Consider the following 12,206-nt stretch of genomic DNA (forward strand, 5'->3'; position numbering starts at 1 on the left):
CTACATTCTCTTATTTTTCTTCATTAATGTTTTCGAATATTTTCCTAGTAATAGTGATACATCTTCCATCTACTTTATTTTCTCCTAAACTATAGAAATAATAACACCTCAGCGTGATTTTAATTACATAGTATGGAGTTTTTACTCATCATGGTAGCTCTTTAGTAAAGGCTGCTGCTGCAATTATATTTATTAAGTGATACCTAACATTATTGCAACCAAAATTAATGCATCACGTTCCTTCTTTACTGAGGAGTTATTGGCATTGCTGCACCCCTAAACTCAGAAAACTAGTTCCTTTGGTGGTCCTAAAGACTGATGAAAATTATATGTGATAACAACCCATGCCTAAATATTCACGACATGAACATTTATTAGTTGGTTTAAGATTAACACAACAACAACATACCTAGTGAAATCCCACAAGTGAGGTATGAGAGGTTAGAATGTACACGGAAAAAGGAATTTACAATTGTACATAAAAAAATAATGTTTAAAGTTTGGTAAGAATTTGGAGGGGAATTTCTGTAGACTTCAATATATCATTAAAATGACAATTGGAGCCAACGTTTTTTTGTACTAAAAAGCAAATCTGCAGTTTTGTATTCATTAATCAGCTATATATACAGGGCTAATCCATCACAACATGACGTATTTAAACAGCAGGATCAACTAGAGCTCACTAGTATTCATATGTGCATACTGTTCTAATTTGTTTTTCATCGTACATACTCTTCTTTTGATTAAAAAAAAAAAAAAAGAGATACATAGAAGTACAAGGAATGTTGTTAGATTCCGGTTAGAGTTAAAACATGCTGACGTCTGAGAATGCAATGTCACCAAAATAAGCAGTTATGCTCTTCAACCTTCCATGAAGCATATTCTCTTCAATCTGCATAAGGAAGCAAGCTCTAGTAAAACTGTATAACAGACAATGCTAGAACAGAAAAGAGAAACAGACTACCTCGACTTTCAAGGGGGGAGAAGACAACCAAGCGAGCTCTTCAACTTGCAGTAAGTCAACATTACGAGGCAAGTACATAATGATATTTGGCGCTACGCTTTGAGCAACTTGGAATAATGAATAACTGCACAATAAGTAACTTAAAGAGTCTCATCAACAAAGCACACATTCGTTCTATTAGACAGAAATAAGGTGAATCTAAACTATATAGATAGAATTACACAACAGCAGAGCATAAGGAATGAAAACTCAGATTAATGATAGACCAAGAGATTAAAGAGTTGGTCTAATAAATCGTTGACAGAAATTGAAAATCGGATTAATTATGTACTTCATCTATATCCTCCTTTTCCCACCTAGACCCACTTCTCAACCGCATGCTGGATCTGGGAAATTTTATATAAGTCAAAGCCTGAAAATCAAGCTCTAGAATAGCAGCTTAATGATTCCCCTCTATACCAGCCTTTTTGGCATATTTACATCTATAAAAAAGTTCTTGAGGTAATTTAAGACCAAAACTAAGGGGAAATGATATGAATGAAAAAAGAAGAAGTTAAAGTGCCAAAGTATGCAGTTGATTTTCAGAGACGCGAAAATCCAACAATGGAAAAATCTTCATACATAGTGAAAACTGAAAAAAGAGTAGATATAGTATTAACTAAATAATCCAACCGATGATGATTGATAGGTTTAATACACAACACAAGAAAGTAATTACCATATAGCATAAGCCAGAGTGACATAGAAACAACTAGTTTACCAAATGCAGAACATACCCATTTTTTGGCTTCAGCAAGTCAAGAGCAAAAGATTCCTTTGTGCTGTATGCTGGACCTCCCCATGGTGGTGAAAGAAATACTACATTCCCCTAGTAAAAAGATGATGACAACATTTAGGAAGAGAAACAGCAAAAGAAAATTGCAAGGATTGAATGGGAATCCCTCACAGGGCATTATATTTCTGTTTTCCTGAATTTTGTGAACATGCAATACTGAAAAAACCTTGCAATGGCCTGATTTTTTGAAATCTAAAAACCATTACTTTGCTGAGAACATATTGACTGGTGAAGGTGCAAAACACATAATTGATGATCCAATATGCAGCTATCCAACCCGTCAAGATCTAACATGGTTAAGTTTTAATGCTACTCCAACACAAGTGGAACAATAGTATAGCAAGAAGTAGAATCTATCATCCAGTAGTCTAATATCCTCAAACAGTTTAAAACTTAAAGGAGATTAACTGATGCTCTTTAGTAAAGGTCAGAATTCTGTATTTAGAAGTTTTAACAGCTACTTACAAAACGGAATAATATCTATCCTCAAAGTCTACGTGATGAAGGCAACAACTGAATACATCCAATGTCATATTATTTTATGCAACTTAATGCTGCTTCCAGCATAAATAAGCAGAGGGTGTCAATACTTCATTGAACCTTAGGCTCCTTCAAGTGACAGAAGTCAACAGCCTTTTGTAGAGACAAATCTGGAATCCTGAACCATATATCATAGAATGGAAACAACAATAGATAACCTCAGTACGCAAAACATGATGCTCTGTCATCTATTTTCAAAAGCCATGCTGTGCCAATCACTTAGGGAACAGTTTAAGGTTTAGCCTTGCCACAATGGTATAGGTGTTCCAGAAGACAGTTTGCTAGACATAATTTTTCTTTTTTTGACAATCAAAATATCCCCGAGGTCAAGAGGCACATGCTTCCAAACTCGGTGGATAATTGGCCTGCCCCTCTACCCTTTTCCACTTAAATACCTGGCATTTGTCTGTGGCAAGATTCAAATTTGTTGCTAGACATAAATTTCTTTAAATCATTTTGGTTTTCAAAATTGTTAAACTAGGTGCAGACATAATTTCAAAGCTTTAACATGACGAAATACAATCTAAACAACCAGAAATCAAAACTTTCATGAATCTGCGCCATGCTTAGCATTTTTGTAGAGTCATATACCCAAAAAAGTTGTAAGTCAACTGCCAACTAGAAACAGCAGTTACTTGGATCCCGAAATCAAGAGTTCCAAATCAGTAGTCATCGTGTTTATGAAGACTGAACAAAACTGTTTATTGATCTAGATACCAAATCGCCTGAAGCATGAAAACAGCCTCACTCGTGTGCATGGTTAAAGGCTTTACACATTTGACAATTACCAAACTACACAATGCAGAATCTTGAAAGCCATACCCTTGCTTTCTAAGATCTTAATTTTGAGGCAGGAAGAACCTCATATCAAATGTGAAAATCATTAAAAGGTAAAAACTGGTAGAGATAGAAGGTTAATCTAACAAAACAAAAGCATGATCCACTTATATTTATATACGGCAACTAGCACTGGACAGGATCCGGTTTATCACTTCTATTGACTTCATCTCGATAAAGAAATTATAGCTACTAACAGAGAGGATATACCCATTACCTACTATCAATCAATCAATCGAGAGAGAGAAGATGTACCTTCAAGGACGGGGCCAATTGGAAAAAGTCTCCAACAATGAATTCAATATGATCTTCAACACCATATATCTTTGCATTTTCAAAAGCCAATGCGATTTTTCTAGGGTCAATATCAATAGCAATGACGTGATGACACCTATGTACGAGATCATGGTCATTAGGATACTGCTACAAATATAGATTGAAAACCAGAAAACAAAATGACAAGTTCTTGATTGACCCACAACAGCAAAATGTACAATTTTATATTCCATACACCCTTAGGATAACAATATAAATGAGTTCTACTTCTACATAAATTTCTGCACTAAGTTTATTTCTACAAGTTTGGCAAACAAATATTCATTGCCCACTCTTTCATTTTAGAGGTACAAGATGAGGTTTCTTTGTCCTAATCCAAAGATAAACTAACAACTTACAACATACAAGGCAAAAGAAATAGGCCAAATCCAACTGCAAGGCGATACATAAGGGAAACAAGGTGTGGTGATCACTGTTGCTGGCTTTTGTGACATGCTCCTACATGAAGTAGGACACTGGGATGAGAAAGGCAAAGTCTTGGCGGAGCCATGAAGGGGTGAGTTGATGGGCCCTCAATGTGGCAAGGGGGGTTGGAAGAACAATAGTAACAAAATTCCTTTTGGGATTCAACACTCAACTTCTAAACAATCATATCTACTATATGAATTCTTAAAAAGAGGAACATATCTTAGGTTATACAGTTATTATACAATTTATGGACACAGTTTTTGCACATGGCAATGTCCCATTCCCAATTAAACGGAGTAAGGCAACATATACAAAGTAAGAAAATTTGAAGCTAGTAAAATGCAGTCAAAACTCAAAAGCTGGCCTAAAATGCATAGCATTGTTTAGTGTTTCTTCCTACTAATTCTTTGACATTGTAGACATAAACAATTAGACTAACACATATGCTGTCACAGAAACTCACCTGTCTACAAGATTTACTCAATCTCTTCACAGAACTTTAATAAAATCATTCCAGAGCAAGAAAATGGCAGTAGATGTTCTAAATAATGGATTCATCACAAAAAGAAATGAACACAAAGCAATTCGGCAAGAAACACAACATACATAGTGGCAAACTGGATAGCATTGCCACCAACTCCAGCGAAACCATCAATGACGACACCACCGCCACAGCGGCTGGCATGCCTGAGGGCAATCTTCTCCGGCGTAACGGAAAACCAGCCTTCTTCATCCATCTTAATGCCTTGGTCATATCTCAAAAAAAGATCATATCTTTGGACCCAATACTTCTTCACAAGTGGACTAACCCCTTCATCTTTAACAACTACTGCTTTCTTGATTCTCCATTTTCCTTTGAATTTAACTGACGGAAAAAAAAAAGATTCTCAAGAAAGTACAATAATGGCTTCAAGATACAAAATTAGGGCAAATGGGTACCTCTTCTCTTGATAATCTTGCCTTTTCGTTTTCCAACCATTTTTTTTTTTTTGGTGCTTCTCCTAACACCATACACAGATTGAAAATCTGGGAATCAAAGCTTTCGAAAAGAAATTACGCGGGATGAAAATTATGGGAAATTCTTTTAGTGGTAGATGAGTGGAGAAAAAAAAAACGAGTAGGGACTATTTGTACGGTATGAACAGTTTTTTTTACTACCGAGCATGATATTATTTTATAAAATTTAAATAGTTGATCATATTTTTTTAACAATATACTATTACATTCGTCCACTTTTAGTTGTCATAATTTCTTTTTTTTAGAATCAAACTATAAAAAATTTAACTAATATTTTATGATATATTTTTTCATCATATTAATATGTAAAAAAATGCAATTTATAGTACTTTTCATATAGTTTTTGAATATCTAATTTTTTGGTTTAAAATGTCAAATTAATGTAATCTATTTAACTTTAAAAATTAATCAAATTGACTTTCAAAAAGCGCAATATGACAAATAAAAATGGATAAAGAGAGTATAATTTTATGGGTCAAGCTTTACATTTTAAAAAGTTTTGAAATCACGATTTTATATGCTTTATAGATAATTTGAATTTTAAACGATGATCACAAATTACATATCTAAATATTAATTTAAAATTTTATCTCCATAGCATATATCCAAACGCAAGCTAAATTTAACAAAACTTTAGTATAGACCAAATAAATTTCACGTGTGAAGATGTTTTGAGGAAAAATAATTCAAATTCACCCTTCTACTTGTGATCATATTAATGTTACTACACGATATTTCAAATTGAAGCTCCGTCAAAATTAAATACAACTTTGAGATTATTTTTAGTGATAAGCTTATAAGTTATAAATAATCCTATTTTTCAAAGTTATTATAATTTTCAAATTTAAAATTAAATACACGTTTTTAACCCTTTTTCCTTTGACAAAATGGCAAATCTATGATTAAGCCTTTTTTTTTGTGTGTTACTGTTGGCTATATATAGGTGATATTGGTATTCTACTCAAAGAATTTATGCTACTTTACAAACGATTTGTATGCCATGAACGATGTAATATTATTTGCCTTGCTTTTAGAGGTGCAAAAGTCATTAATTACAAGATTTTTTTAAAAAAATTGTTTGTCTTATTTTAAGTTCTAATTCAAAATTTCTTATTTTAAAAGATTAAAAATAAAAAGAAGTTTGTGAGCAAAATGTTACATTAAGTTTAAATTAAATACTATGTGATTTCTTCTTATTTGTTTTGTCTTGATAAACAGACCTATTTGATCTATATTGATGGTGGAAGATGGTACATATGTTTGTGAAATAAGTCAAAGTATATCTAAATTAAACCAGATACCATGATTATTAATATATTTTTTTAAAATGCTACATTTGATTAGGTAAATATGTGGAGTCAAATGTAAAAGTTTGGTCGAAAATGTTATGACCGAAATAAGCAGGTGTAATGCGGAAGCTAGCAAAGCAAACCTCGAAAGACCACAAGTAAGAAGACAAACGAGAAACACACTAAAAGAGACAGATTTAACGTGGTTCGGCCAATCGACCTACGTTCACAAAGGAGATGAGCAATCCACTATAAATATGAGAGTACAAAATATAGAGAGAAACAACCTCAAACAATTCACTCGGAATACAAGGAGGTACACAAAATTCTCCCCCATAACCGCAACTCTCAAAACCCTAGGACTACATTGTGAATGCTGATTAAGTTAGAAGGAACAAGCCTATATTTATAGAGTCCTAAACCTTTCCTACAAGAAAAGGACTAGTAAAATATTAAAACCTTTTCCTAAAAGGAAAACCTATTTATGGTAAGAAATCAGGGCAAATAAACCCTAACAGAAAATAACCTAAAATTTAAGAGATATGCATGTTTGTTCTGAAAAAGCGTCTATAGAGTAAAGAGTTGAAGTCATTATATAACACGTTGAATATTAATTAGTCATATACTTGTGATTTTTATGTCATATTAAAGTAATAATAAGGTATGTCATTTTCATTACATTATACTAATTAATGACGAACAGCACCAAAGGAGCATTATTCATCTATAGTACTTCTAGAACTATAATATATAGATATTGCAAATATTGAAAGTAACGATTTATTAATACTAAATTAAGACGCAAATAATTGTTTAACAAAAGGTAGGCCAATATAAATTACGTGGACGGCCAAACCACTAATCTATCTTTGTTTTTTTCTTGATTTTGTTACATGTTTTATTCTTCTTTGTTTATATTTTTATATATATTAATAGTAAAACTTTAACAACTTTAAGGATTCTTTTCTTAAATATAATGCAAAGTTCTACAATAAACAGCTTAATAAAAAAAGAAAACGTAAAGTTTCTTCCAAGAAGCAAATTGCAAATGATATTTTGAGGTTAATTTAAATGCGTGACAAACTAAAAGTCTACCCACAAGTCTTTTTCGTACAGTTTTCTTTAATTCTACTTTCAGCTTTGTGAAAAATATTTATACTTAGTAGTGATTTTTTATTTATTTATATGGAAAAATGTCTAAATATATTTAAACTTTGATCGAAATTGCAATAACGATATCAAACTTTGGAAATGACCTTTTACCCCCTACACTAATTTAATAGTATATTTTAAAGGTATATATATGTCCACGTGGATATCATAAATATTGCATAAGTATAAATAACAACGTGTCCACGTGGGCACATATATAACTTTTAAATACACTATTAAATAGTATAGGGGTAAAAGGTCATCCATAAAATTTTGTATCATAACAGCAATTTCGATCAAAGTTAGAATATTTTTAGATTCTTTTCCCTTATTTATATTATATACAATTAGTAGTAGTTAATATAAAACAGCCTTGGTGGAAGAGCAAATTGAATGCTATGCAGTCATCTTTAAGTAAACTAATTGAGTCATCTTTGTTTGAAATCGTATTACCACGAATTTGAATTTAATCAGATTCCAACGTAAATATAAATCGTGAATATCGGGTGAAAAAAGCAAAACATCATATGAAATATTTTTTTCTTTTTTCATTAGTCTTATTTCTTGTACTAATTAGAGAGTATCACAGGCTAACAGCACTACCATAAGCGTTGTCCCTATTACAGAGCCAATGAAGCAATGACAGAAAAAGGTAACAATTTTGAGACTTCCTTTCCTTCGGGACCGTATAGTCTTGTAACCCACCCCCCTCACCCCCAACCCCACCCCACCCCACCCCCTCTTTCAAAGCTCATCGGCAAAGCCCAAATGATGAGTTTTCGCCTTTAACTTTTTCTTCATCTTTGAATAGGTAACAGTTCTTTCTTATGGAATTTTTAGATTTCCTTTGTGGGTTTTGATGTATGGATAGGATCCTTAAACCCTTTTTCAATTTGGGTGTTATGGGGCTTTTGGGGGATTCTATTGTGAAATATTCAATTTTGAGGTTTTTACCTGTTTAGGTACCTTTTTTGTTTGTTGGGTAGCTGTGAAAAATCTGGAGGAATTTGTTGATGATTTGATGAGTATATGTTATGCTAGTAATTTTCCCCGTTTTGCTGTGTTTTCAGTAAAGATTTGTGTTGTTTCGTGTTGAAATTTCAATTTCTTGCAATTCATCTGCTTGTATGTATTGTAAGTTGTAACCTGTGATTAGGAGATCGTCTTGTTATTCCAATTATTTACTTTTCAGTTGGCCTAGTTTGAATTGAGTCTCAGTTGATCTTTTTCTCTCTTTCTTTTTCCCCCTTTATGATGCTAGCTGAATTTCTTTAAATTTTATGGTTTTGCGGTTTTTTAGTAGGAGGTATGCACTGAATTGGTGTGTTGCTAGCTGGATTTTATGGGTTTGGGGAATTTTAGTAAAAGGCATGCACTGAATTGGTGGGTGCAGATTATCAAGGTTGCAACATAAAAGGGGAAAGACTAATGGGTGGCATACTGAGTCGGAGTAACCACAACTCTAATGTGGGGGATCTCATTGAGGGCTCCCAAAGTGCATCATGCAAGAGACAAAGGACATCAGATAGCTTCTGGGAGCATAGCCCACGATTAATTCCAAGTCTGCCTGATGAAATATCTATTCAAATCCTCGCCAGACTTCCTAGAATACACCACTTAAATGCAAAATTAGTTTCGCCTAGCTGGAAAGCTGCTATTATGAGTCCAGAACTTTATAGGTGTAGAAAAAAACTTGGAACAACAGAAGTGTGGCTCTATCTTTTGACAAAGACTGAAGGTGATAAGTTTTTGTGGTATGCTTTTGATCCGATCTCCGTGAGATGGCAAAAGTTGCCACCAATGCCCGCAATTGCGGTCAATGATGAACCTAGAAGTGGTTTATCTGGAATTCGGGCATGGAACATGGCAGGTTCAAGTATAAGAATTGCTGATGCCATAAGGGGTTGGCTTGGAAGGAGAAATGCTCTGGATCAAGTTCCATTTTGTGGTTGTGCTATTGGAGCTGTTGATGGATGCCTCTATGCCCTTGGGGGATTCTTCAGAGCTGCAGCCATGAGATCTGTCTGGCGGTATGACCCCATTGTAAATGCCTGGAATGAAGTAAGTCCCATGTCTACTGCAAGAGCTTATTGCAAGACAGGTGTCTTGAATGGAAAACTTTATGTAGTAGGAGGTGTTACTCGGGATCGTGGGGGACTTTCTCCCCTTCAATCTGCAGAAGTATTTAATCCGCATACTGGTATCTGGTCTGAAATCCCAAGCATGCCATTTTCAAAAGCTCAGATGCTACCCACTGCTTTTCTAGCTGATCTACTCAAGCCTATAGCTACAGGGATGACATCTTATCGGGGTAAACTATATGTTCCTCAAAGTTTGTATTGCTGGCCTTTTTTTGTTGATGTTGGAGGAGAAGTATATGATCCCGAAACAAATGCATGGATTGATATGCCACTTGGCATGGGAGATGGCTGGCCTGCTAGGCAGGCAGGAACAAAGTTGAGTGTCACTGTTGAAGGAGAGTTGTATGCGTTGGATCCTTCAAGTACTCTAGATAGTGCTAGAATAAAAGTTTATGATCATCAAGATGACACTTGGAAGGTGATTGAAGGAGATATACCTATTAATGACAATTCAGAGTCTCCTTATCTTCTTGCTGGTTTTCTTGGAAAGCTCCATGTGATCACTAAAGATGCAAATCACAATATCATTGTCATGCAGGCTGATAGGCAAAATCATTCAACTCCTTCTCCATCAACCTCAGCAAACTCTTCACAAAAAAACTTGCATGAAGTTCCAGAACCGGTTTTAGGATCTGAAGCGAATATGTGGAGAGTTGTTGCTTTGAGAAGTGGTGGAACTGCAGAGCTGGTTAGCTGCCAAATCCTAGATGTATAGTTATGTCACACAAGTTTGCTATTCCCGTTGTTTTGATATTGCCTTTCTGTTTTTCCCCTCAGTTAATACAACCAGTTAGTTTTTTTACTTGAATCTTGAGTCTTGAGGAAACAGCAACACTGTATATTGCGACCTCCAAACATTTTTATTACTTATATAATAAAATTTGGCTAAAGTATGTTGTGAGATCCCTGTGCATGTCTGATGGAAGAGGAAATAGATTAGTACATGTTTGTGGTCAACAAGGTTGATCCATTAGGTACTTTGATTGATCATTTGCCTATTAAAAAACAAAAAACTTGAATTTACGATTGGATTTCAATATGGTGAATGAATTACTGTTTTTGTCAATCGTCGTGAGTTACTTGAATGATGGCATAACCACTAGGATGAGGAAATATTGATAGAGGTAAAGTTGTGTGTTTATTTGCCGAACAAACAATCACTATCTGATACATCCATAAGGAAATATTACATTTGTGCTTCCACAGCCATTCTTGCTGTGGATTAACTTCCACATTCAATCCTTTAATTGACCCAGAGTAAACTATAGACATTCAGATGTCATCAAAATTCCTGACATACAATATAATCTTAAAAAATGAAAAAGAGAATATGAAAAAGAATATGCACAAAGATGAAAATTGGCTATTACAAATACAAAGGATTTCCCTTAAAAGAGTCCTATATGTGCTGCTGGCAGAATAGCTGAAAGATCATCTTGGCCCTGATAACTCATCGGGTCGTAGATTATAAGTGGAGTCTGCAATAATCCAATCAGTGTGAGGATGGTGAGCATGGTTGAAGTCTTGACGGAACATCTCTTCCTTCTGCCATTCTTCCCACCTCTCAGCAAGGCCATCACCTTCAAGCATTCTGACCACTTCCGACATCTTTGGACGTTCCATAGGAGAGCTCTGTGTGCAGAGTAGAGCTACCTGAATAAGCTGTTTCACCTCTTCTTCATTGTAATTACCCTGAAGATCTGCATCTACTAATGTTTCATACTTCTCGTCCTTAAGAAGTCCCTTTACCTGAAATATTAACACAATTTTTGAGGTCAAATAAGGTACATAACCATTGAGTGCCATTTTTTAAAAAGAAATCACAGTGCATGCGGACTTTCCTCATCATGTCAGCAAATAATTAATTTCATTACTAAAATAACAAAGCATTCACCATAGAAGTTGTTGAGATTTTTTATAAGCAGCCCTATAGGGAGACTGAATAGACAGAAAATCAGAGAGCATGAGGCTCCTGATTCTCTGTGCTCATATTTGAACCATATTGAATTTCCAAGTTCAGATAGCCACTTTATTTACTTTCCAAGTTCGGTAGTCACTTGTCTTTCAATTTTCTATACTTCAACCATAGTGAAAGAATTGACCATCTTCTGCACTCCCAAGTCCTAAAGGGTGGGTTCCCTTTCTAGAGGATCCTCCCAAAGAAGTCCCCTCTCGTAAAGTGTATTCTCTATCTCACCTACTCTCTGATACAAATACAGAGAAATAGCCTAGCAATTCCATACAAAGGAAAAAAAAAGAGATGTAGTTTTATCTGCACGGAAGGCGACAGTCAATATGGCAGGGAAAAAGTATCTAAATCTTCTGATATAGCAATATGCTATAAGAGTGCTTTTGCTAACCAAAGGGAAAAAGATTTTAACACTAAAAAGCAATTCCAGAACAATCTGCTACTAAACGATAAAGAAAGTGATCCACCCTGACCATACAGCTAATGCAACAAATGCTTTCGCAAGATGGTTAAGTTCTAGAAAGAGAAACAAAAAGATTACACGAAGAATGTGCACAAATACAAGTCCCAGGAATCAAATTATTTTGGAAATTTGGATGTTTCGTATGATGTAGTATCAAAGATTACAGAAATCATACATGCCAAACTGCAATGCAAAACCTACTAGAGCTAACAATTTTTTTATTATTATTAATTTTTTTTTTTTGGGTGGGGGGGG

At 34.5% G+C, this 12,206-nt stretch overlaps 3 protein-coding genes across 4 annotated transcripts in view; 1 reads left to right on the forward strand and 2 right to left on the reverse strand.

The window, feature by feature from the left end:
- Window positions 1–513: 513 nt before the first annotated feature.
- On the reverse strand, window positions 514–5,021 carry LOC125876848 (uncharacterized). The gene is made up of 6 exons (XM_049558108.1): window positions 4,860–5,021; window positions 4,527–4,785; window positions 3,432–3,567; window positions 1,741–1,832; window positions 965–1,088; window positions 514–892 (listed from the first exon to the last, which is right to left on the reverse strand). Exons 1-6 carry the CDS (start codon window positions 4,897–4,899, stop codon window positions 806–808), a joined length of 738 nt encoding a protein of 245 aa, XP_049414065.1. The 5' UTR covers window positions 4,900–5,021; the 3' UTR covers window positions 514–805.
- A 3,020-nt stretch (window positions 5,022–8,041) lies between these two features.
- On the forward strand, window positions 8,042–10,420 carry LOC125872240 (F-box/kelch-repeat protein At1g22040). 2 transcript variants are annotated; one of them, XM_049552960.1, is made up of 2 exons: window positions 8,042–8,189; window positions 8,679–10,420. In XM_049552960.1, exon 2 carries the CDS (start codon window positions 8,807–8,809, stop codon window positions 10,232–10,234), a length of 1,428 nt encoding a protein of 475 aa, XP_049408917.1. In that variant the 5' UTR covers window positions 8,042–8,189; window positions 8,679–8,806; the 3' UTR covers window positions 10,235–10,420. The 2 variants fall into 2 exon arrangements, with proteins under 2 accessions (XP_049408917.1, XP_049408922.1); XM_049552965.1 differs by having other exon boundaries at window positions 8,106–8,189; window positions 8,682–10,420.
- Window positions 10,421–10,678: 258 nt separating this feature from the next.
- Window positions 10,679–12,206, reverse strand: part of LOC125868800 (BRASSINOSTEROID INSENSITIVE 1-associated receptor kinase 1-like) — an 8,831-nt gene continuing 7,303 nt past the window's right edge. The window contains exon 11 of the mRNA XM_049549357.1: window positions 10,679–11,268. Within this exon, the coding sequence (XP_049405314.1) occupies window positions 10,951–11,268 (318 nt within the window). The 3' untranslated portion in view covers window positions 10,679–10,950. The remainder of the gene's footprint in view (window positions 11,269–12,206) is intronic.

The sequence above is a fragment of the Solanum stenotomum genome, chromosome 1 (genome assembly GCF_019186545.1).
Source record: "Solanum stenotomum isolate F172 chromosome 1, ASM1918654v1, whole genome shotgun sequence".
In the NCBI taxonomy this organism is placed as follows: domain Eukaryota; kingdom Viridiplantae; phylum Streptophyta; class Magnoliopsida; order Solanales; family Solanaceae; genus Solanum; species Solanum stenotomum.